Source organism: Sodiomyces alkalinus (assembly GCF_003711515.1).
Source record: "Sodiomyces alkalinus F11 unplaced genomic scaffold SODALscaffold_1, whole genome shotgun sequence".
Classification (NCBI taxonomy): Eukaryota; Fungi; Ascomycota; class Sordariomycetes; order Glomerellales; family Plectosphaerellaceae; genus Sodiomyces; species Sodiomyces alkalinus.
Window position 1 is genome coordinate 2,471,098 of NW_021167079.1, and position 23,160 is coordinate 2,494,257.

The window sequence follows — 23,160 nt, forward strand, 5'->3', positions numbered from 1 at the left end:
GGCAACCAAGGGGGCAAAAACAATTTGGGGGCAGTCGTCTCCAGCCTCTACCCTCTGGTTTCTTCTCCCTCTATGTGGTGTGACTACACCAAAGACGGTCAATGTTCTCGACAGGAACGGATCCTCATACAAAAGTTTAGTAGGAGAGTGTCGCCCCGGGATAAGGCCCACCCACTTCCGTTCAAAAAAAAAAACCGTTGAGGGCCCAGTAATGAGATGTACCGGTACTTCCAGTGTTCGGGGCACATCCGGGTGGTCGTCCAGTGCGGTGTTATGTGTCTCGGGGTCTTGGCGTCACGGAAACAGCGTGATGAATCGGTATTGGTGGTCGTCGGTGTCGCCCCCAAAGCTTTTTCCGTTTGGCGTGGAAAAGGCGTGGTTCGTGCTAGGTACAAGTGTACTTGGCTCCATTCCAGCCACCACCCCTCTCCCTTGACCACTAGGCCATCTTGGGTGGGTACACTGCCACTTTTCTGCCGGCTGGATCCCCCCTCTGATCCTGCCCCGCTCCGGTCCCTGCCAACTGACTTTTGCTGATGGAGGTTCGCTGTCGCCTGTCCCGCCCCCCAGTAACTGTACTGAGGGACCCCCTGAGGTACAACGTACAGTAGCCACCCATCGCCAGAGAGGAAAGGACGACACTGACCGCCCTGGGAGCTTCCACACACCCCTCCCCCCCTTGCCTACAATTCGGTCCCTCCCCTCGACTGCCCTCCAATTTTTTGAAAGGCTGACGATCATCTTTCTTCCGCTCTCCTCCCCCTCCACCAACCCAGCTGTCGCTTTGACACATTTGCTCTTGTGTGGTCCCAGTTAACACCGCTGTTTCCAAAGTGCGACTTTCTCTCCTTTCTTCACCTCACCGCCTCGACTTTTTCATCTTCTTCTCTGTCTCTCCCACACAGAACACATCACCGCTCTTCCAGCTCCCAAGCGCTTGCCTGCTGGTCCATTTGTGTGATCCAGTGTCTGTAGGTAAGTTCGGACTTAGACCTCGACCTTAACACTCGAGCCGCCCTCCCCGTTCCGCTTCGCAATCACTTGCCATTGCGTTTAGCTTTTTTTTTCAATCCGGTCTCCTCGACCTGCGCTGCAGCTGTGACTTGAGCTGTTCGAGAGAAGACCAACGCAGCCAATTGACCAGGTCCAGCCGGGCTCAAAAACAATATAACAACTCCAGCTGCTGACCAGCTTCGATCGCAGCCCACAAAACGAAAGAATCCGAACGCACCTTTTGTTGCTTCGACTGAAGGAAACCGGTTCCTCCGTAACTTCCCTCACATTCGAACCGGCATAATGTCCGGCAAGTAGATCCTCCCTCCGTTGCTGGGTGCTTCGTCCCCGGTGCTTGGGTCGCTCTCATCGCCGCCTCGTCGATCTGCGGTGAGCAAGTGAAGAGTGCTGGAGCTAACCTGCGCGCACAGCCAAGAGCATTTACGAGGCCGACGGCAAGGCCATCCTCAACTACCACCTCACCCGGAGCCGCGTCTTCAGGCCCACCCCTCTCCCTCCTCCGACCAAGCACAACCCTCCCCCCAGACTAGCCGCTCTCAGGTTCCCCGAGGATGCCGATGTCAATGATGTCCTCGACCAGGCCGAGCTCACCTACCCTTGGCTTCTCCACCCCGGTGCCAAGTTCGTCGCGAAGCCCGACCAGCTGATCAAGAGGCGAGGCAAGAGCGGTCTCCTGGCCCTTAACAAGACCTGGGCTGAGGCCAAGGCTTGGGTTGCTGAGCGAGCCGGAAAGCCCCAGAAGGTCGAGCATGTTACCGGTGTTCTGCGCTCGTTCCTCGTCGAGCCTTTCGTCCCTCATCCTCAGGATACTGAGTACTACATCAACATCATGAGCGTCCGTGAGGTAAGTCGTCTCTCCTGTGACTTTTGTCTTTCATGCACGTCAGGGTTGGCCATGAGGTGAGCTGGGAGCATCGAGACGGGGCCCATGTTGCTTTCACTGCTGGACGCCGGTTTCGCGAGGGTACCCTTGGCGGTACTATTCCGTGCGGACGTGAGCAAGTCGGCTCCGTGGGCTCTTTGGGTCTGCAGATGGGGGGAAATGGAGAAGAGGTGAAAAAGAGGGAGGGTGTCGAGGAGCGGAATGCCGTGGTTCCTTAAATGACCGATATGCCCACGGGTTCCGTTGCTGAAAAGTGGGCTCAATGTTTTCGATTGCCCTATGCGGCAAACGTAAACCGGGCCCTACGGGCGAACGGAAGTCTTGAGCAATCGCGGCACCGCCCCCGACACGATGGCCCGGCCCTAGCATCGGACGCGCTCAAATGTCATCCCTCGGCTTGATAGTAACCCACCATGCTAACCACTGTTGAATGGTGCAGGGCGACTGGATCCTCTTCACACACGAAGGTGGTGTGGATGTTGGCGATGTCGATGCCAAGGCCGAGAAGCTGCTCATCCCCGTTGACCTCGAAGAGTACCCATCCAACGAGGTGATCGCCTCAACCCTGCTTAGCAAGGTGCCCAAGGGTCTGCACAACGTTCTCGTCGACTTCATCAGCCGCCTGTACGCCGTCTATGCGGAATGCAACTTCAGTGAGTGCCTCCCCCTTGCCTCGCAGGCATATTCATGACATATCAAAGGAGCTCGCTTGCTGACTGGCGAATAGCCTATCTGGAGATCAACCCGCTGGTTGTCATCCCCAACGAGGACGCGACTTCGGCGTCTGTTCACTTCCTTGATCTTGCTGCCAAGATCGATCAGACTGCCGACTTTGAGTGCGGTGTCAAGTGGGCCATTGCCCGGTCACCGGGTGCATTGGGCCTGACCAACATCGCCCCTAGCGGGGATGAGAAGGTCAACATCGATGCCGGCCCGCCCCTGGACTTCCCCGCCCCCTTTGGCCGTGAAATGACGAAGGAGGAGGCCTATATCGCTGACCTCGATGCCAAGACGGGTGCTTCGCTGAAGCTCACCGTCCTCAACGCTGAGGGCCGCATCTGGACGCTGGTCGCTGGTGGTGGTGCCTCAGTTGTGTACGCCGATGCCATCGCCTCGGCTGGTTTCGCCGACGAGCTCGCCAACTATGGCGAGTACTCGGGCGCCCCCACCGAATCGCAGACCTACCACTACGCCCGCACCGTGCTCGACCTCATGCTTCGCGCTCCCATGTCCGACAAGGGCAAGGTTCTCTTCGTTGGTGGCGGTATTGCCAACTTCACCAACGTTGCCAGCACTTTCAAGGGCGTCATCCGCGCCCTACGGGAGTACGCCGTCACGCTGAACGAGCACAACGTCCAGATCTGGGTCCGTCGTGCTGGTCCCAACTACCAGGAGGGTCTCAAGAACATGAAGGCCGCCACTCAGGAGCTTGGTCTGAACGCGAAGATCTTCGGCCCCGAGATGCACGTATCCGGCATTGTGCCCCTGGCTCTGGTCCCTGGCAGGTGGGAGGAGAGCGGAGCGCAAGAATTCCAGGGTTAAGGAAAAGTCGTTATAGTATGTAGTCTGGGTATCCGGTAGTAGATAGACCCTGCAGATCCTGCAGGCACGTGAGGTTGCCTTTGCCTGTCATTGGAATGGGACAGCAGAGTTGAGGGGTCTCCTTTGTTGGAGGAACTTGCACGCGCATCATCCCGCGAGGGGCTTGGGTCCAACGTATTTCCGGGCTGGATAGAAAGGCCTAGATGAACTTTTTTTGCTGCCATGTATAGGTGCGTGTGGTCTCGGAGGCATCGGGTTGAGGGTTAGACGGGCACATAGCGAACGCTTTGTAATGTGATATTCTCCATGTTCTTCCTAATGGATTTCTCCAGTCTCTGTGATGATATGAGGCTATGAAAATGAGTCCTTGTGTTTTTTGGTAGCCGAGCTGGTTATCCTGTTGCCGACGAAGTCTGGTTCTTCTAGACACCCACCCCCCTTGACGTCCTTCAGACAGATAGTCCCCCGACTTGTTGACAAGGTGTAGGTGGATATCCGCTCGGCACAGACTCGATGTCGTGGGAATCCTCTGAACATGTCGATTTCATGCACCCGCACTTCAAGCGGAAGATGCCCATATCCTTCATATCCTGAATTCGGGGGTAATGGTTGTCAGGGAGCAATTTAATAGATCTAGGACAGTGGAGAATTGAATCAGCTTTGATAACACACATTCATGTAAACTGAACCGACGCTTTCCCTAAAGGTGAGAGACTTGACTATCTAGACAATATTCATCAAGAGCAGAGTTGGGTGCGCTACCGCTACTCGAAATCTACGTTCCCGACGCCTCGGTGTAGAATAAAATAAGAAACGCCGAAAGAGATGAATAAGAGCGACTTCGTCCATACTGCTGCCCCGCGCAATTCTATCGGCGCTCTGTGCAGAGAAGAACACCACCCACGATGAAGAACCACTATGTTACAGACGCAGACTTGACATATCCGTCCAGTTCCTGAGCCGAAGCCAAAAAAAAAAAAAAGAATAAAAAAAAGAATAAAGGGGGCGTTACTGTAGTGTCACAAATCCCATCCTACCGGATCTCCAACCGAGCCTTTATCACTCTCGACTTTGATTGACTTGGACCTTCTCTCCTACTCCCTCCACACTTCCCGTTCTTTTCCTATCTCCCTTCAGAGGGCCGGGGCCCGGTGAAACGATCAGGCAAGCGGCGGAAGGCAGGCGACGGCTCCGCTCTGCCCAACCCGCCCAGGAGCCAGTCCGTCAAGCCGACGAACTTGGCGCCCATGCCCTTCTCCCAGTCGCCGCCGCCCTCGACGGTTTCGATGGTGTGGCTGAGGATACGCCCCTCGCGGTCGAACTGGAAGATGAAGAGGCCGGAAAAATGCTTCTCGTTACTCCTCTTCCCGCCGTTCTTATTCGTATTACCATTGTTGCTGCTGCTGTTGATGTTGGTATCGTTGCTGGTGCTGCTAGTAGTGGGGTCCGACGCAGCTGGAGCGAGGTGGTCGTGTGACCCGTGCCCCGGGCCGCCGCAGGTGCACCACCGGACGACGAGCTGGTCGGGGACGCTCCCCTGGCGTAGGGGAGCGCCGGGGACGGGTTCCCGCGTCATGCGAGCGGAGAGAATGGCGAGTTTTACGTTGCCGATGACGGGGACGCGGTTCCAGGCTATGGGGGACGTCCAGAGGGCGGCGGTGTAGGCTACGCGGCCCGAGACGGTGGGGAGGTGCGGGTGGGTGGAAGGGAAGAGGTGGAGGGAGATGTTCGGGGCGAGGATGTCTTGTTGTAATGGGGTTTGTAGGAGAGTCGGGAGTCGGTCTTGGAGGATGCGAAGGGCTGGACACGGATGGAGTGCCGTTGTTAGCTTTGTTTGGTTTTGGCATCGCGAAGAGGAAAGGGTGGGTAGGGGAAAGGGCCGTTAGGTAAAAGGAAAGGGAGAATCTCACTTCGACCTAAATTAGCCCTGTTGTCATCTGGCGGCTTGCCCCGCGATCCAGGGGTCGCGTTCTCATCTAGTGATTCATTTGAAAGGTTGGAGGGGTCGAAGTACCGCTGGGGTAGCCGATCCCTTTCACCTTGTCGTGCTTGTGGTAGAGTCGTCGACTGGGCTTGGGCGAGATGGCAACGTGACGAGGCGGTCGGTTCGGTGGTCGAAGGTATTGTAGTCCGTGATGGGGCCCTTGCAGCAGCAGCCTCCGTGGCATTCGCAGATACGCCCTGCCGTACTCGAGTGGGAGCTGCACCTTCATCTTCCGGTTGAGGCTCAGCCATTGCAGAGCTGGAGGAGCTTGAAGACTGGAAGAGCCGGAACGGTAGCACGCTGTGCGGTGCTGCTGTCGGACCGGTCCGGCAAGAGGCGAAGAGGGAACATGGCTTCGGTCTCGCAGGAATACAAATACGCATGGCGGCGATGCTCGTAGCGAGTTGCGATGTCATGACGGTGACAGCATTGGAAAGAATGTTGAAAGGGCGGGTGGCCTTTGGGCTTGTGTATCGCCTTTTAGGTAGGTACTGAGTGTGGATGTTTCGCGTTCGAGCTTGACTCTTATGTACGGATACGCACGAAGTAGGTAATTACGAAGTACGGATACGAAGTACTCCGTACAGAAAAGCACAGAAGCATTCCGTTCGTCGGAACGGGGATGATGTCAGATGCTCGGGCTCCTCGTCTCGGCCCCACGTGTTTCCTTTAAAGTACCGAAGTATCAGATCGAAGTACCCATGGGTACGTACTGTCGATCGTACCGACCGGCCCCGTCTCGTCGCGTCCTCGTCCTCGTTCTCGTTCACTTCTCTCCTCGGCCTAGCAACGGAATCCAACCTCAGTTTTGTGCCTCATATACTTTGTTTGTATTCTGTCTATTGTTCCTTGCTTATAGTACGAGATTACTACCTATACACATCATAAACCTGCTTCCTAAGCATAATCATAGCTACCTCGGATGCGGAAATTCGTCCTCCAACTGCAACCTGACGCCCACGTTCATACTGATCAGCTCCTGGACCAACAACTTGGCAGCATAAGGCATGGTCATCTGCGTCACATCCTTCGTGCTTCGGCAGGTGTGGCAGTACCCCTTGTACCCGAAGAGACCGCATTGCTGGCATATATCAATCGACGTGCCGTCGGAGCTGATCATCAGCCGCTCCAGAAGGAGCTGCGACGCACCGTACGCGATCAGACAATCGCGCTCCATCTCTCCCAACCGCAAACCACCGTCGCGCGATCGTCCTTCCGTGGGCTGCCTGGTCAGAATGGCCCGCGGACCGCGCGCCCGCGAATGCATCTTGTCCTGCACCATGTGCTTGAGCCGCTGATAGTAGATGGGCCCGTTGAAGATGTACGCCTCGCAAGGCTCGCCCGTAATCCCGGACGTGAAGTAGTCCTTGCCCTCCCACGAGAACCCGTGGTCCACCAGCACCTTGCTCATCTCCTCCACCGGGTGCGACCGGAACGCGTCGCCGAAGCCGTAGTCTTTCCGTCCGTCCAGCACGGACGCCTTGCCCGTCAGGCACTCGAGCAGCTTGCCGACCGTCATGCGCGACGGGAAACCATGCGGATTCATGATAATGTCCGGCACCAGCCCGCTGTCGGCAAATGGCAGGTCCTCTTGATCCACGATGATGCCCACGACACCCTTCTGCCCGTGACGGGACGAGAACTTGTCGCCCAGTTCGGGTCGCCTTGTCTGTCGCGTTTGCACCTTGACCACCATGTTCTCCTTCTCGCTCTCTGAGATCATCACCTTGTCGATGTACGCAGGGTCGGCAATCCGGTATGATATCGACGAATCGCGGAACCCGCTCGGGCCCATGTCGTTTCCGATGTTGGTCGAGCCGGTATCCAGTGGCGTCTGCTTGTTGACCATGACCTCGCCAGAGCGGATCTGATACCCAACCATGGCAAGGCCGTCGTTGTCCAGAGCTTGGTGCTTAACCGCCCTCTTCCGCTCTTTGGGGTCGCCCTCGTACCCCGGGTCGCCGATGACTTCACGCCGCCCGTTGGGATATTTCTGCATCTCCGTCGCGTACTTGCGGAACACCTGACAGCGCCCGAACCCGCGGTCGCACGAAGCCTTGTTCAGAACCAAGGCGTCCTCGATATCATAGCCCGAATAGGACATGACGATAACGGTCGCATTCTGTCCTGCCGGCAGTTTGTCGTAGTGTACGAGCTGAATCGTTTTGGATATGACCATGGGTCGCTGCGGGTAGACCAGCGTGTACAGAAGCGTGTCGATACGGTTGAATTGGTTATAAGCGATGGCCCCTATCGCTTGCTTGCCCATAGCACACTGGTACGTGTTGCGGGGAGATTGGTTGTGGTGGGGGAAGGGGATGAGGCCGGCCACAGCACCAAGAATAGTAAACGGTTCAATTTCCAGATGTGTGGTGCTCCGGTTGACATCCTTCTCGTAGAGCGCGATCAACGTATCGTTCTCCTCGTTGACGTCGAGGTACTCTACCACGCCGTTCCTGAGGAAATCGTCGAAAGTGACCTTCCCGAGTTGCAGGAGGCGCAGCTGCTCCGCGTTAATCATTGGGGTTCCATTTTTTACAATGAGGTAAGGTCGGCAAATGCGTCCTTCGTCGGTGGCGATGTGCACCGCGCTGAAGTGATTGTTGATGTTGATGCTGACAAAAGGAGATATGTAGCCCCGCCGTCTCATGGTCCTGAATCTGGACGTGAGTCGCTTCGGGTTACGAGTCAAGGCAAAGGGAGTGCCATTGATATAGATGACGAAGGATCCCTCGCGATGCATCTCGCTCCCCGAGAAGTTCCTGACCGGTTCGATATCATTATCGAGCGTGAATACCCAGTGTTTGACCGGTTCTTCCTCGACATTGGTGGTAATATGTGTCATCAGCGCCAAATTCTTAACCAGACCGCATGCCTCGCCTTCGGGCGTGTCTGACGGACATAACATGCCCCACTGCGACGGTTGGAGAGCTCTGGGTCCACTGACTTTGCGTGTCTTCTCGAACTGGCTGTTGATACGGGTCATCATGCCCAAGGCGCTGATGTAGCTGAGACGACTAAGGACGTGGGTGACACCGGCCTTGCTCATATTAAACCGCTTTACCGTCCAATTTCCTGTCTGGATGGCCCTGTTAATTCCCTGGCCGATATTGTTGGCGTGGTTACTGATCATGGTGACCGCATCCAGAGGTACGGCGCGGTTGACCTTCTTGAGAACTTTGTCGATACTGGCCTTAACATCGACGCAAAACTTCTTGAAAAGATCTTCGAACAACAGGGAAAGCAGCTGGCCCGCGAGTTCGAGTCGCTTATTGCCGACAAAGTCTCGATCATCAACGAGGCTGGGGTCGGTCTGGGCCATGAGGACGCGGCGCGTCATGAAGGCGACGTAAATAGCCTTTGGATAGAAATCGAGCCCTTCGACGGGAATATGGGCGATGATGAGATTCGACAGGGCGTCGAGGCCTTCTTCGATATGGTTCTTGCGGGCCTGGGCATTAGGTTGGAATCTGTTCCTGCCGCCCATCTTGACACGCGCGCCGATCCACTCCAACGCTTGATGCTGGGTAAAGACACCATGCCGACTAGCCTCGTCAAAGTTGATGATGAAATCGTCCTGGTATCTGCCGTCGTCACCCGCGACCAGTTGCATGATTTCCATGTCGGACAAGCCCCCCAGCGCCTTCAGGACGATAACGATCGGGGCAGGCTCCACCAAGACGTTGTGGGAGAGCACGATCTTGTCTTTCTTGAGAATGATGTTCGTCTTGGTTTTGCGCTCGTGGGTAGAACTCGTCACCGAAGCCGTGATGATGTTGTTCTTCGTATCTGCTTCGACGATGACACGATTCTTGCTGAGTTGCTCCTGGATGAGAATGACTTTTTCGGTGCCGTTCACGATGAAGTAGCCGCCGGGGTCAAGAGGGCATTCGTTCATCATCTCCATTTGGGCGTTGGTGGCGCCGTTGAGGCGGCACTTGGAAGACTTGAGCATGACGGGAAGGCGGCCAAGAGGCACATTACGTCGGACAATTTTGGACTTGTCGCGAATATAGGCGATGTCAATGAAGATTGGGGCTGCATATGTCATGTCTCGCAGGCGACACTCCATCGGAGTCACCTCATTATGTGCTCTAGCATCATTGTAATCTAGTCGACTCGGGGTTCCCACCCGAATGTCCGTGAACCTTGAGATTATCTGTCAGTATACGCTATTCTGCCCACAACACGCCTCTGGTCGGTATATTGGATGATAACTCACTCAAGCCAGAAGCTGCTGTTAACATCACTCCTGATTGTGCGGTTTGCACGCACAATATTCTTAATTTCGTGCTCAACAAAGAAATTGTAGGAGTCAATGTGTTGCTTAACAAGACCCTTTACTTTGAGGAAGGCTGGTAGGAGCTGGAATTTGTCTTTGGCTGTCGATATGGGGTCTGTGAGTTTCTTGCCATCATAGAAAGGCTCCAGGAGGGCCTCAAAGCCGTCGTCGATGTACGGCATCTTTCAGGTCACAATGCCAGAAATAGCATCATCAAGCTCTTTGGCAGGGAATCGCCGTTATAGTAGAGTCTTATGATGGTCGATGATGTGAGATGTGATGGCCAAGCAACTGTGAAGTCTCAGACAAGGCTGAGGCTGATGAAGTGAGCTAGAAAAACTTCAACGTCGTTTCGTCCCTGCCTGGTATGACACGACGCGCTGCACGCACGAAGTACTCTCTGTACGGAGTAGTACGGGAAGTATGCAGGTGCTAATAATTTGCAGTTGCCCCTCCGTCTCATGGTGGGGGACGAGGGGCAAATCGGATTAATAATCATCCAACGGAAAATAAAGGAGGAAAAGCGCACGTGACTCGGCAACTATATAACGACTGCGAATAGGGACAGTTCACAGTATCCGTATTCCTCCGTCTTGACCCATCCCACACGACTCGGCGCTCTTGCCCGTCTTGAAAGTAATCAATACATAAGCGAATCCAACTCGGTTGTTTTGCTACCGAGACCCCATGGATGATCGCTGCGAACAAGTCACGAACTAGAATCAACAACACAACACAGAGTGGGCGTTCTACGTGTAACTGGTCACTATTGGGTCTCTGGGTTGAAATCCCTCCTGATGAAGGGCTAAGGCTCACAATGTAAAGAAAGGGAGTGCAGGGAACCATAACTTCTTCGAATGTCCTCGATATTAGCGCTACACGCCGGAGGCCCACTCAGTGCGGGACATGAAAAGTCGGTGAAGGTCAGAAAATCTGGGTTCGAACTTCTGAGTCACCACAGGTCGGAAGGATAGGGGGATGCCTTCGCTAATGGAGTAAGGAGATCACTGGGTTGGTGATGTTCGTTTGTTTCAACTATTGAGGAAAGGTCAGTTATCATTTTGTCCGAAATACTCGAGTCGGACTGATGTGACTACCGTCGCTAGTTACTTTGCGAAGCCCATCCCAACAATTATGGCAGAGCTGTGAGCCATGGAATGTGCTTAAGTACGTTGTAGTGAGTCCCTGATATTCTCACGGGGCATACAGCCCCTGGCAAAAAGTATTTGAACACGCCTATGTACCATCGACCCACAAAATATCAGGCTGAGGGCATATAGGCTTACTATCTAGCCTCAAATACTTAGGAGTGTTCAAATACTTATTGCCTCCCACTGTACCTCTCGCGTATGCGTATCGACTACCTAGGTACTTAGGTACTCCATACTTGATTACTTTATTACTTCGACGGACGAGAGCGCATGCATGGATATGTGGAAGCGATGTCTACATGAGGTATCTTGGGAACACAGGCGGCATGTTACCAAACCTCTTACCGACCACCAAAAAGTCTATTTTTGCTGTGAGCGCGACTCATTCATTCCTCAACATTCATCCATCACAACCGTCGCCGGGGAGGCATCCTTCGGATATCTTTGGATAGGAGCTTGTTTCTCCCTGGGCGGAGACTAACAGTGAGCTTGCTTAGAAAGGTCTAGGACGTACCTATAGCTGCACCCTGTAGTGCCGTTTCATTTTAGCGTGGGAGAAGTTGACGTGCAGCGCCCTCGATGCTGTCCATTCACCCCACTTGTTTTGGCGAGGTATTCGCTGGACATGACCAGGGAGACGACAACAACGACGACCGATTTATTGGTGTCCCAAGCCCAAAACCAGCCTTGATTTCTTTCAATGACTGTCTGCAATGGGCAATTGGACGGCTCCTGCTGGTTCAGGCAGAGCCGGGAGAAAGACGAGGAAGACTGCGTGGGGGTGACGGGCGACTGGGAGCAAAAGGCGAAAAAGTCTCCGCCTCTTTCACCTGCTCACAGTAACGAAGCTCGTCTGCCCCGCGTCTCGTGAAATCACGTCCTCCCTACCTCATGCCGACCCGGTTCACTGAGTGACCAATTCCCAAACCTCCCGTCATGCGGGTTGAAAGTTCACTGAATACAGTCTAGTGGAGGTTGCTCGCGGCACAGCGATAATCAATTCGCGGATGGCGCACTTCTGCACACCTGCCTAGCTTAGCGTTCTGCCATAGCCCAACTGGGTAGGAAGGCGGGAAGATAGATCCCGATAAACTTGACGGTGGTGGCGGTATTATTACCTCTTTATTAACCCCCTGGCGGTTTCGAACCCATCGATATTCTGTTAGATTCCAGTTCGCAGGTGGGCGATGCACGGCGGATATCGGCAGTCTTGTCGCTCGAGGTTGCAGCACGCAGGCTGCAATCCCCATTCCCGAGGAAAGTGCACGGCATAGCCCCAAGTCCCAAGTCCCAGGGATGAGTTTTGTCCACATATATATGTTGTTGCTGTTGGTGCCGCCACGAGAACTTCGAGGGAATCATTTTGTGGTAGGTAGACTAGGCTAATCGTATGCGTCGACCCATGCTGTACTGTTCCACGGAGGGCAGTATCCCGCTTCTTCCGTGGTCGTCTCCATTACTCAATACTACCCTTCCCCGCGGCAATTGGGGGGGGGGGGGGTTTCTTCCTCTTTTTGCTTCGTGGGACAGTAACGAAGGAAGAGGGGTTATTTTTACGGTTGTAAGTGGCTCCTCATGTCATGGCGAAAAGAAACCGCGCATTTGGGGGTCGATGGGGCCCACGCATTGACTGGCAAGAGGAGGCTCTTGGCGTTCGCTTTAAGGCCACACCAACTGGCCACCCTTTGCGAAGGATAAGCGCTCTTGTGCGAGGGGGATTTGCGGCAGCCGCGGCCTGCGAAGCATCCTGAATATCTCACATACTTGCGAAGTACATACACTACACTACCTTAGTAGGAAGTACGGACACGGCCGGATACCACTTACGTTTTCCAGTCGCTGGTCCCGCGCGTAGGGACATATATCGAGAAGCCCCAACATGGTGCGGTTATCCAACTCTTGATACCCCGGCCCAGAATGCTCCTCCTCTCCTTTGGTGAATCCCTCTTTGGTGGGCGAGATCGAATGCTAAGGCATGGCCGTGTGAGTGTTGCCAGACTAAGAAAAGGGTCACCGTCTTCTGGCCAGGCTACATTCCTGATTAAGGTATTCAATCCTGAATGAAGAACGCCGTGGGATCGGAGGAGGCGCCGTACTTGGACAAGGAGGCACGAAGAATACAAGTACCTTACTCCGTAATGTGCAGGTACCTGAACGTACGAAGTACTTCGTACTTTCGTGCGTACAACGTACAGTGTCGCCTTCAGGCAAATCTGGCCGGAAAATAAGGCGACCCGGAAAATATACGCTAGCGAGTTGGATACAGAGGGGCAGGCATTCCACGCTAGAAGCCCAAAGCCAAAGCCGCCAGGGGACCAGAGCGCGGGCCAGGGGCTCCTTCGGTGGAGTCCAGAGGAGTCCAACAGTGAAGGGGATGGCTGGCGCTGGATGTGGTCTCCCTCCACCTCCCTTTCCCACCCCTTTTTGAATGCTCCGAATGCTGATTGATTCTCGGTCTCGTCTCCGATTTCTTTCTCTTGTTCTATATAGGTACTTGAGCCTCCTATCCCAGAATATGGTGATTACAAACTTCACAAAATGAGACGGGAGAAAAGAGATAGCGTCGACTAAAAGAGCATCGAGTCGTTTTTACGGATACCTCCTCCGTGTCCGTACTTTGCTGGTCTGTTCTGGAGGGCAAAATATAATATGGGGCCTCCTCCACTTGCGACATCACGTTGAATCAGACTGCAGATTATGCGCCTCCCCTGAAAAGATACTTAGCACGGAGTGCTGTGCTTCGTATTTCCCTACCTACCTTACTTTAAGGGAAGAACTCGACCTGGCCAGCGTTGAGGGAGGAGTTCTCCTCACTCTCCCAAGAACCCATCCCATCCCGCCCCCTCCACTAACTTCCAAGTTGGCACTAATACGGACTGATACAATATCCCACGGTTTATTGCTCAAGTTCCATGTGAACAAATCGCGTATCCGGGTGTACGGAGTAGGTACCTTTGTATTCGCAGTACGTAGGTACCTTACCTAGGGTACTTCGTACGTTGTAATGGGCGCTACCTTGGGCACAGCGCTGTGTACCCTTGACTCCAGGCTCGTTTCCCCACGTCTCAATGTCCACATCTTAAACCCACGTCGCCTATTGTCTGTGCTCGCCATTTCTGATCTGTCCCCCTGTCTTGCCCCCATCCATGTTTCTTTCGTTCTCGTCGCCTCGTGCGTCGTGCCTCGTCTTTGTATTCTTTCTTTCTCTTTTCTCTCTTCACCCGCCTCCGGCTGCTATTTTCTATCAGCCTGTCGCTCCTGGCCCCAGGGCGCGATGTGTGAGAATAGCTTCAGCGTCTTCGGCAACTGAATTGCTTTCGATTTCCTGGCCCTGTGTACGAGCGCCACCTCTTGAATCAGAGGTGTGCAGAGACGTAAGTTGCTGATCGCCCAAGCTCTCTGTCTTTGCCTCATTTCCTCTCTCCCTGTCTTGTATGTTGCACGTTGTCCCTGGACCTTGTGCTGTCCACACAACGCACGCGAAAAATACGCACCCCCTATTTCCCATCCCAGGACACTTGGCCCCTTTTTCTTTCTCTTCCCTGTCCTCTCCCTGTCCCGTCCAATGTGCATCCCGCTGGACTGGCAGCTACGTTGTAGCTTACTAGCTGGTTGGCTGGCTACCCAGTCGGTCAACCAGCTCGGTGGCCAGTCGCAGGGGTTGCGCATGAAGACTCGCAGGAACAAAGTGCTGGCGTTGCTATCGGCGCTGGCATGGGCTATGGACGTGGGCACGGGCACGGGCATGGACTGTGAGTAGGGCTTGCGGATGCTCTCGAGAAGGGAAGTAGGGTTCGCGGGAGGACACAACACCTAAAATCGAAAGACTCGACCGCTTCGACCGCACTCGCGACCACTCGCCAACCACCAGAGAAGAAAACAAAAAGGGGAGAGAAAAAAACGAAAACGAAACCGTCGCTTTGTGCGCTGCGCTGTCTCTCGTCGGTCTTCGTCATCTCCTCAGACTGCGTCGTCAGCGTCACCGCCCACATCAGCCCCAGAAAATCTCCAGCCCCGCCACTGGCATCTCGGCTTGTCCTGTCCACCCTCGCCTTCGGCCTCGGGCTCATCCCGTGCTCAATCTTTCCCCATCTTCTAAACCATCGCCTTGCTTTTTGTGTTACCATCCGCTCGTCAACGTCCTCGGCCTCGTCCGGTCCGTTGATGACATCGTTGAGAGGACCTTGCGCTGACCGTCTTTTTACCGATGCCAGCAACGCGATAGACGAACCCAACCCTGCCGATTGCGGCGTGTACTAGTTGTGTAGTAGAAGAAAAAATGGACGAGAGGCTCTTCATGTCCCAGCATTCGCCTCGGAACGAGTCGTCGCCCTCGATGAATAACCTTGTCTCACCTCCACGAAACGGCAGTCGCCTGCCGCAGCCGAATGCCCCGACTCACGAGCTTAGATCTTCTCTGCCCCGTCGCTTCACCACCGACTCGGGACGTGTACCAACACTGTCATCTATAATCTCTCAGCGCGGCCCTCTTCCTGGGCCTGACCCCAACGTATGCTCTAGTTACCTTCTGCGTGTGAATGGTGACATTGGAACGTGGCTAACCTCCAAGTATTACAGAACTACCACAAAGTCCAACTGGTATGTGGGCCTTTCTCTGGTATATCTCTTTTTTTTCGACTGCGATCTCCAGGCAGCACGGGCAATGGAGACTATACGCCCTAATGCATTCTGAGCCGCGGACCGAGACAGAAGGAGGAAAGCAAGTGCTGATGCCGTGCAGTTAGAGAAGAAAAAGCAAGAATATGAACGCCTTCGAGAGCAAAGGAGGCGCTTCGAGCTGGAAATGCAGAAGCTGGAACAAGCCCAACGCCGGGAGGAGCTCGAATTGGCCAAGATGCAGGACGACCTGACCCGACAGGGGCACCAATCCGAACCCACCACACCCCCCGAATATCATGACAGTTCTGGCTTTCCCTCGATGTTTTCGCGACCGAACCGCTACTCGATGTCTAGCCTTATATCCCCGCCAGGACTGTTTAATCGGCCCGCTCGATCCGGTTCACTACTCACCTCGCCTCCATCCAACATTTTGTCCTCTCGGATGCCCTTTGAGGATCACCTCCCTTCCCGCTCAGTACCGATCACGCGGAGGAACAGTGACGATGAGGAGAAAGAAGAAGCTGTTCGCCAGGATCCGAGCAGCCATCGATCTTCCAATGCGTGAGTAAATTCCTTCTTTTTTTTCTCGCCCCCTTGAATAAAGTACGGTGTTGCTGGGAACCGGTCCTTCCTTGCTTGGTGGGGCTTGGTTCTTTGAGTGACACCAGACTTAATCAGTTGCCTTCAGAGAGAAGGAGAGTGGGATGAAGAAGGTTGGCTTCGATGGCTCCAATCCCCGGCGTCTAAGTTTGGGCGTGCGTCACAACACTCTGGGTAGACCTGGAAATACCACGCTTGCAGTTGTCGTTCCTCTTGTCTAGAGTTCTAGGCGAGAATGACACACTCCGTGGCTCCAGCCCAAAAGTGGCGTAGGAATATCGGTTTGCGCAAACTCAGCCTGGCGCACTTTCACCCTCGCCTAATTTCTCTATTCGTCCCCTGCCCACCGATTGGAGCTCCGGTTTCTATTCTCCTTGAATCTTCCTTGTCCATACACACACAGACACACAGACACACTTATCCATACCTGTTTCTTGTATCCTTCGACATCTCCAGCTATACTTATCAAAGCGCCCATTCCTGCAACCGCCCGACGAACTTCCACTTGACAGACATCATATTCAAAAAACAATCAGAATGCTGACTCTGGCCGAAATAGCTACAACCGCTACTCGATGCCTGTAACCCGATCTCGCAATGGTCTCTACGGCGCCGATCTTGACCAAACAGGTACTGCGCGTTTCTTGTTCGGCGAGGAGGACTCTGGTGATGCCCGCTACGGTCAAGTCTTCAGAGACGAAAGTTTCCCTACCCTAGTCCGACGCGAAGACCAAATGGTACGTACCTTCTTTTTTTCCCTTCTCCTTTTTCTCAGCCCCTTTATGACTTTGCCCACCCATCCGTGGTTCCCAAGATCCCTTCGTGGTTTTGGGCAGGTGCGTTCTTGCCCGTGGGTATGAAACTTCCTGTCCCTTCCTGCCCTGACTTGCCTGGCCCGGTTCGGTCATTGGGCAAGTACGACAGGCAAGTGTTGTTGCCCTGGGAGAAGAAGTCTGGGAAAGGTACCTTAGTGGGTGTGCCCGCTACCTTACCTACCCAACTCACATCTCAATATTCACCATCGCAATCCTGACTATTGTTGTTCTTATTCATCTCTTTCTCTTTTCCCTCCGTCTTCCTCTCTGCTCTTTTCCCCCCGGTGTCTCTTGTTCTCGTCCTTATTAAACATCTTTCAAAATCCCTTCATCCTCCTATCTGTGCCATTCTTGAGAAAAAAAATCTTAGAAAAATTACCTGGCACTCTCGCATCACCTTTTTTCTTCTTCTTTGCCTTAAAGCTCTCAAATCTCGCCCACGTCGAGATCAAGATTTGCGAGTCCGTTGGTATTGACGTTGTGGGCATTTTGCACAGCTTTCTGCGTCATCCGCTGCTCTTGACCTTGCATTGTCTCCGTCTCCTTCTCCCGAGGTGTCATCTTCCACCAAAGGTTGGGGCAATATTAACCGTCACCGCGCACGACAGTCTCTTTCGACCATCAATACCTCGCAACTCAACGGTCCAACATCTGCGGCGGAAGGGACACGTTCTTCGACTATCCGCCACTCCCTCGACCTGCAGTACTTCTCCGAGAATTCTTCTGACCCCCCTTCGGTCGTCTCTCCCCCGGGCAATCCCATCATGGCCTCTGCTCCGAGCCTGCAGAGCTCCTTCTCTGGCAATGATGTCCAGACTGTTAGGAACGGCTCAGGCGCCAATAACCATGCCCAGCAGCACTTCCATAACCACAATGCCAGCATGGGTCGAATTCCCGCTGGCGCCGTTCCTACCCGCCATACCCGCGAACTGTCCAACGATAGCACCGCAGCTGCTCGCGACCAGGCCGGCGCCTATCACTCTCTCCAGGGTGCTCTCCAAGGTGGCGCCGCTCCTTTCGGACCCGCGGGCAATGGCATCGCCACTACCCATACCTCTCCTGGCGGTGGTTCGACGACTACGGCCTCTGGTTCAGGTGGGGCCAACTCGTCTTACGGATTCTATCCGGGCGGACCCAATTACTCGTCGCCTACTTCGTCTGCCCCTCCCGTCACTGGTACTGGTACATTTGGCGTGCCTTTCATTGCTACGGGCATGCAAGGCCTGAACCTTAACGGAGGCACCATGTACCCTCCCCAGAACTACACTGGATATGGCGGCAATCATTACCCCACGCACTCACCCCGCGATAGCCAGCACCGCGTGATTCAGAATCGTCGCCAGATTGACAGTGAAGGTTTGTTTTGCTGCCTCCTGATGGGCCGGCAAAGCCGACCCCCTCCCCCTCTTTTATACAAATAAGCGGACGCTAACCGAATTCTCTCATAGCCATGCTCCGATACCAGAATCTTCCCCTCGAACACGTCGGAGGTCAAATTTACGAGCTATGCAAGGACCAGCACGGATGCCGCTATCTGCAGAAAAAGCTCGAAGAGCGCAACCCAGACCACGTCCACATGATCTGGCTGGAGACCAATCAGCACGTCATTGAGCTTATGACAGACCCCTTTGGCAACTACCTCTGTCAGAAACTCTTGGAGTACTGCAATGACGAGGAGCGCACGGTTCTTGTCCAGAACGCATCGCATGACATGGTCCGCATTGCTCTGAACCAACACGGCACCCGTGCACTCCAGAAGATGATTGAGTTTGTTACCCTGCCCGTGCAGGTCCAGACCATCATCGAGGCCCTCCGTAACCGTGTTGTCGAGCTCATTCAGGACCTCAACGGCAACCACGTGATTCAGAAATGTCTGAACAAGTTGAGTGCTATTGATGCTCAGTTCATCTTTGACGCTGTTGGCAACAACTGCGTCGACGTGGGCACTCATCGCCATGGCTGCTGCGTGCTCCAGCGCTGCATTGACCATGCTGATGGTCAACAGAAGGTTTGGCTTATTGGGAAGATCACGGAACACGCGCCTATCCTCGTGCAGGATCCGTATGGCAACTATGTGGTCCAGTACATCATCGACCTCAATGAGTCGGCGTTCACTGAGCCTGTTGTGGCCATGTTCCGCAATCGTATCAGTCAGCTGTCTCGCCACAAGTTCAGCTCGAATGTGATTGAGAAGTGCTTGCGCTGCTCGCAAGATGTCTCGCGTGACATGATTGTCGATGAGCTCCTCAATCCCGGCGAGCTCGACCGCGTCTTGCGAGACTCGTTCGCCAACTACGTGGTCCAGACTGCTCTCGACTGCGCGACGCCCGCGGGTAAAGCCCGTCTCGTGGAAGGAATTCGTCCTTTCCTGCCATCGATCCGATCGACTCCCTATGGCCGCCGCATTCAAGCTAAGATTCAGGCTTATGACAATCGCGGAACTGCAGCCATGGCTGGTCAGTCGACTCCGGCCGACAACACGCAAGGCCAGGTCCCTCTGCGTCCCGGGCACAACCGCGGTATGGTTAACAACACCTCGATTGTCACTCCGGGCGGGCCCCTGCCCAACGGCGGTGGCATGGCCCAGCAACCGTCGTATCCGCTTGCTAGCAACCTTACGGTGCCCCCTCCGGTTCTTCCTCCACCTCAGGTTCAGAACCAGCGACTTCCCCAGTTGAGCTGGAACGGCCAGCAACAGCAGGAAGCATCACAGATGCAAGGTCAAGCCTTTGGTCAGGACCAGAATCGGGACCAAGCCAAGACCCAGCCCGAGTCGCAGCCGTCGCAGTTCCAGCCTGAGCCTGGCCAGTCTCAGCAGCAACAGCAAATGCAACTGCCCACCAACGGAGCATCCCGAAGCCCTCCTGGTGCTGGCAATGGTGACGGGCCCCGGTGGCTGTAAAATACTCTCCTAAACCAATCGGCACCAGCCGATAAACCACCTGCCCTCACCCAATCTTACATCAAGATATCACCCACCTCTTCTCGCTGATGGTACGATATGCGGCATGGCTCTGAAAGACCAAGGGGTTCTAGACAAGAAGGCATGAGCTTAATGGTCTTGGCCTCTCTCTTCATTCAACACGGTGACGACACTGCCACGACTTGATGACATTTTCTTTCTTACTGTGGGTTGCAGGTATGATTGTCGACGACATCATTCCATACCCAGATCATTTCCCCATCGATACTGCAGTTTTTTCGGACGGCGAAAAACGAAAAAAGACAAAAAAAAAGGCGAGAGAAGCCGCTTTGTTGTACACTACATACAGCGCTACAGATCACGATCATGGAAGATGACAAGCATGTGCAAGGATTGCTTCGGAGATTGAGCGATGATGCAGGTTCTCGGAGAGGAGACATTGACGTGTACTTTGCAAAGGTCGCATCCGCGGACGGCCAGACGATCATTGCCTTGGAGATTTCTCTTCCCCTGTTTTGCTATTTCCCCTTTCCTATCTTCTTTTCTCTGCTTTGTTGTTACTTGAAGCTCTCTTTTCTTTTTTTTTCTTTTTTTCGGGCCTTGGTTTTTACTTCTTTTCCTTCCAGTTCTTCCTTTCCTGCTAAATTCCGGGTGCGGGTGACGACTATGATGGAGGGGAATGGGAGGTGCCGGGATTGTTCTTAGACGACTCGACTCTTGGGCTTCTTGCACGGTGGTTTGGGAAGATAGTTGTTGCTTGGTCTAGCTCTCAGTCATGTTTCTAGGAAACGTCTAATCCCAGTTACATACATCAGTTCAGTGTTTTTCCTTTTTTTTTCCCTTCCCTTCTAGTTCTTGTGATTGCAATGTTTTGTAGTAAGGGTCGTAGTATTACTTGTCCTCCTTCTTACCTCTCTCGCGCTTTTTGAAAATGCCTGGGGGAGAGGGTGGCGATTCAAACGGCGATGCATCTCGGGTCTGGACCATTCAAGCTAAGGCATGCCTGTGCCTGGGCTTAATATGGACGTTAACCACCGCGCCTCCTCCCGGCCCGGCTATTGGCCGATGGGGTAAAGAGGCTAAAGTCTGTGGCGGTGCTGACCAACCAGCAGCAGACGATGGCCCCTTGGTGTGGGGCCAATGCGCGGCAAAGAAGGGAAAAGAAGGGAAGGCTTTCCGCAAATAGCTTCATAAAGCCACATACCTCGACTCTGGGTTCAATACGGACCACGTTTTAACTTTTCTTCCCCCCCTCCTTTCTCTCCAAACGGCCCAACAACTAACAAACTCAAACTTCCAAAGCCACGCGCGTTTGTACAGAGTACTCAAGATTGGTTTTCTCTGTTCAAAGGTCCACATAGTCGAAAGACTGACAGTACCTTACTGTACTAAGACTTGTCTGTCTGTCTCCCGAACCTCCAATTCGACACCAGACATCAGCCACCAAAGTCAACTCTTCCCTCTTTCTCTTGGGCTATCAGTATGGCTCGTGGCAACCAGCGCGACAAGGCTCGTGAAGCCGCTCAGAAGAAGCTGGCTGCTATGGTACGTTTTTGATCTCTTGGGTTATGTTATCTATACCTTGGGGTGTGTGGGATGGGGGTGGAATGAACGGATGAATGGTGCGCATTGGTGAGCCTCCTACACGCGGTGAGCACTGAGCAACAACAGCAGGGACGAGGTGTGGTTATTATGAGGAGGCCACAGACGACTGACAGTGTCTTTGAGAGAGTGGGGGGTGAGGGGGTGGGAGAGATAAACCCAGCTGGGGCTAACGGTGCTTTTTTTCTGGTGTAGAAATCCGGCAATAATTTGACGGGCACAGAGCTCCAGCGCGCCCGGGAGACGGCTGCCGATATCATGAGGCAGAAGCAGGCTGCCGGTGAGTTCTTGATGTTGATTTCATGCCTCTTCCCTCTCCCTCTCCCTCTCCCTCTCCCTCTCCCTCTCGGTAGTTCGGGCTTGTTCTTTTTTTTTTGTTCTCTCTTCTGTAATCACGTGGCGTAACGCCGCCGCCCCGAAGTTTCCACGCTTATAAGGGATTTTGCCCTTTATATAAGAATCTCTGCTGACATACTTGTCACCGGTAGCGGAGGCCCGCAAGGCGACTGGTGAGGCAAAGGCGGCAAAGGATAAGGCCAAGAAGAAATAAGTTGCTTCCAAAAGAAAATTGGCGGCTGGGGGAGGTGCAGCGAGCGTGTCAGACTTGGATTTTTTATTTTGATTTTCCTTCTTACCTTTCCGTTTCGTTAAACGACTTGCAAAATACCTAAATATATATAAGTATACTTTATGATAAGCAGATTGTCTCTTTTCTCTGACTTTTTTTCGTTTCCTTTGTTCTAGATCAGTCCCGATATACGCGACACTACGAGACAAGGAATGAGAGTAACAGGATAACAGGACAATGTTACCCGAGGCTGAGCGAGGGGAAGCTTTTGACCTTCCTCGCCTCGTTATATTTGTAGCTCCTGCAGGGCTAAGACAGCTGGACGAAAGCATTTCTAGTACATTGTTATTTTCTTCTCTTCTTGTCTCCCAGACTCCCAAGCCCAAGGATTTTGGGTCTTGATGTATTTTCGTTTTCTTGGATCCCGGAATTCGTGTGCCGCTGCCACGGAGGCCGGTTTCTGATTCCTCCAAATCCGCCGTCACGTGTGGCCTATTAGCCCGTGCATGCCCCACAGCGACATACCTGACATCAAGACATCGAGGTATCTCACGACGACCTCTCTTATCCCTCTTCACCTTCCACTACTTTAAACCTCCCTTACTCCCCCTTGGCTTCTCTCGTGCCCTTTTCTTCTTCGTCCACGCTCGTCCCTCAGCTCTTTCCATCGACTAATCACAAAAATGCCGTAAATATCTCCCTACGTGTATCCTTACTATTGCCGCGTCCAATAAGGCCGGCGCACCAGCAAATCCTGCTAACCGAGACACCGTAGAATGGAACCGAACTAAGGTCTCGTCTTGTCTCGCCAACGTTGGCCCCTTTACTTTACATGCTGTAGTATAGTGAGCTCTTCCCTCTCGCCCCTTTTCCCTCCTATAACCACAAGCTCATAAATGTTCTTCCAGCGCCCGATAATCACTACTTACCCGTCGCCCATTACCGCAGCGAGAGCCGACCTTAACGAATTAATTCTTAGGGTTTAAAGGCATTAAAGGATAGGCGGGAAGTCGAGGCCGGCCCTGACCTCCATGATGCCGTCTCCTACTCTCCTTATGACGTGGCGGCCTTTGCCGATAAAGCTACCGTTCTGGCCATAGCCGACTCTCCCCTAAGCTCACCTGGGGACAAATGAAGGAGGGATGATCGAGCCATCCAGCCGTGGAGCGCAAGCTT

General features: G+C 53.8%; 8 protein-coding genes across 8 annotated transcripts; 4 read left to right on the forward strand and 4 right to left on the reverse strand.

Moving 5' to 3' along the window:
- The first annotated feature begins 871 nt into the window (after positions 1–871).
- On the forward strand, positions 872–3,758 carry SODALDRAFT_326609 (glutathione synthetase ATP-binding domain-like protein). Its single transcript, XM_028610210.1, has 5 exons — positions 872–975; positions 1,204–1,303; positions 1,425–1,858; positions 2,337–2,550; positions 2,625–3,758. The coding sequence occupies exons 2-5, from the start codon at positions 1,297–1,299 to the stop codon at positions 3,437–3,439; spliced, it is 1,470 nt and encodes a 489-aa protein (XP_028470256.1). The 5' UTR covers positions 872–975; positions 1,204–1,296; the 3' UTR covers positions 3,440–3,758.
- Positions 3,759–4,127: 369 nt separating this feature from the next.
- SODALDRAFT_326611 (hypothetical protein) lies at positions 4,128–5,974 on the reverse strand. The gene is made up of 2 exons (XM_028610211.1): positions 5,350–5,974; positions 4,128–5,239 (listed from the first exon to the last, which is right to left on the reverse strand). Exons 1-2 carry the CDS (start codon positions 5,672–5,674, stop codon positions 4,563–4,565), a joined length of 1,002 nt encoding a protein of 333 aa, XP_028470257.1. The 5' UTR covers positions 5,675–5,974; the 3' UTR covers positions 4,128–4,562.
- Positions 5,975–6,228: 254 nt separating this feature from the next.
- On the reverse strand, positions 6,229–10,106 carry SODALDRAFT_303764 (DNA-directed RNA polymerase III subunit RPC2). Its single transcript, XM_028608961.1, has 2 exons — positions 9,646–10,106; positions 6,229–9,571 (listed from the first exon to the last, which is right to left on the reverse strand). Exons 1-2 carry the CDS (start codon positions 9,885–9,887, stop codon positions 6,337–6,339), a joined length of 3,477 nt encoding a protein of 1,158 aa, XP_028470258.1. The 5' UTR covers positions 9,888–10,106; the 3' UTR covers positions 6,229–6,336.
- A 1,491-nt stretch (positions 10,107–11,597) lies between these two features.
- On the reverse strand, positions 11,598–12,171 carry SODALDRAFT_326613 (hypothetical protein; the record flags this gene model as incomplete). Its single annotated transcript, XM_028610212.1, has 1 exon — positions 11,598–12,171. A coding segment is annotated over one exon (350 nt), but the record flags the coding sequence as incomplete, so codon positions are not given.
- A 263-nt stretch (positions 12,172–12,434) lies between these two features.
- Positions 12,435–13,686, reverse strand: SODALDRAFT_354606 (hypothetical protein; the record flags this gene model as incomplete). The annotated part of the gene is made up of 6 exons (XM_028613744.1): positions 12,435–12,486; positions 12,539–12,603; positions 12,684–12,824; positions 13,050–13,234; positions 13,456–13,520; positions 13,634–13,686. 6 exons carry the CDS (start codon positions 13,684–13,686, stop codon positions 12,435–12,437), a joined length of 561 nt encoding a protein of 186 aa, XP_028470260.1.
- Positions 13,687–13,860: 174 nt separating this feature from the next.
- On the forward strand, positions 13,861–15,146 carry SODALDRAFT_374785 (hypothetical protein; the record flags this gene model as incomplete). Its single annotated transcript, XM_028614698.1, has 5 exons — positions 13,861–14,027; positions 14,105–14,134; positions 14,217–14,288; positions 14,370–14,608; positions 14,683–15,146. 5 exons carry the CDS (start codon positions 13,861–13,863, stop codon positions 15,114–15,116), a joined length of 942 nt encoding a protein of 313 aa, XP_028470261.1. The 3' UTR covers positions 15,117–15,146.
- On the forward strand, positions 15,136–19,793 carry SODALDRAFT_336177 (ARM repeat-containing protein; the record flags this gene model as incomplete). The annotated part of the gene is made up of 7 exons (XM_028612568.1): positions 15,136–15,376; positions 15,578–16,037; positions 16,342–16,345; positions 16,589–16,813; positions 17,389–18,247; positions 18,340–19,541; positions 19,584–19,793. 7 exons carry the CDS (start codon positions 15,136–15,138, stop codon positions 19,791–19,793), a joined length of 3,201 nt encoding a protein of 1,066 aa, XP_028470262.1.
- Positions 19,794–21,034: 1,241 nt separating this feature from the next.
- On the forward strand, positions 21,035–22,013 carry SODALDRAFT_326615 (hypothetical protein). Its single transcript, XM_028610213.1, has 2 exons — positions 21,035–21,359; positions 21,612–22,013. The coding sequence occupies exons 1-2, from the start codon at positions 21,297–21,299 to the stop codon at positions 21,819–21,821; spliced, it is 273 nt and encodes a 90-aa protein (XP_028470263.1). The 5' UTR covers positions 21,035–21,296; the 3' UTR covers positions 21,822–22,013.
- Positions 22,014–23,160: the final 1,147 nt, after the last annotated feature.

Excerpts from the sequence above, each read along its gene's own strand:
- SODALDRAFT_303764 (XM_028608961.1), bottom strand. The coding sequence starts at position 9,887 with ATGCCGTACATCGACGACGGCTTTGAGGCCCTCCTGGAGCCTTTCTAT. Across the intron at positions 9,572-9,645 it reads AACAGCAGCTTCTGGCTTGA|GTTCACGGACATTCGGGTGG; the intron begins GTGAGTTATCAT and ends GATAATCTCAAG.
- SODALDRAFT_326611 (XM_028610211.1), bottom strand. The coding sequence starts at position 5,674 with ATGGCTGAGCCTCAACCGGAAGATGAAGGTGCAGCTCCCACTCGAGTA. Across the intron at positions 5,240-5,349 it reads CAGGGCTAATTTAGGTCGAA|CCCTTCGCATCCTCCAAGAC; the intron begins GTGAGATTCTCC and ends ATCCGTGTCCAG.
- SODALDRAFT_326615 (XM_028610213.1), top strand. The coding sequence starts at position 21,297 with ATGGCTCGTGGCAACCAGCGCGACAAGGCTCGTGAAGCCGCTCAGAAG. Across the intron at positions 21,360-21,611 it reads AGAAGAAGCTGGCTGCTATG|AAATCCGGCAATAATTTGAC; the intron begins GTACGTTTTTGA and ends TTTCTGGTGTAG.
- SODALDRAFT_326609 (XM_028610210.1), top strand. Across the intron at positions 1,859-2,336 it reads ACATCATGAGCGTCCGTGAG|GGCGACTGGATCCTCTTCAC; the intron begins GTAAGTCGTCTC and ends TGAATGGTGCAG. Across the intron at positions 2,551-2,624 it reads CTATGCGGAATGCAACTTCA|CCTATCTGGAGATCAACCCG; the intron begins GTGAGTGCCTCC and ends ACTGGCGAATAG.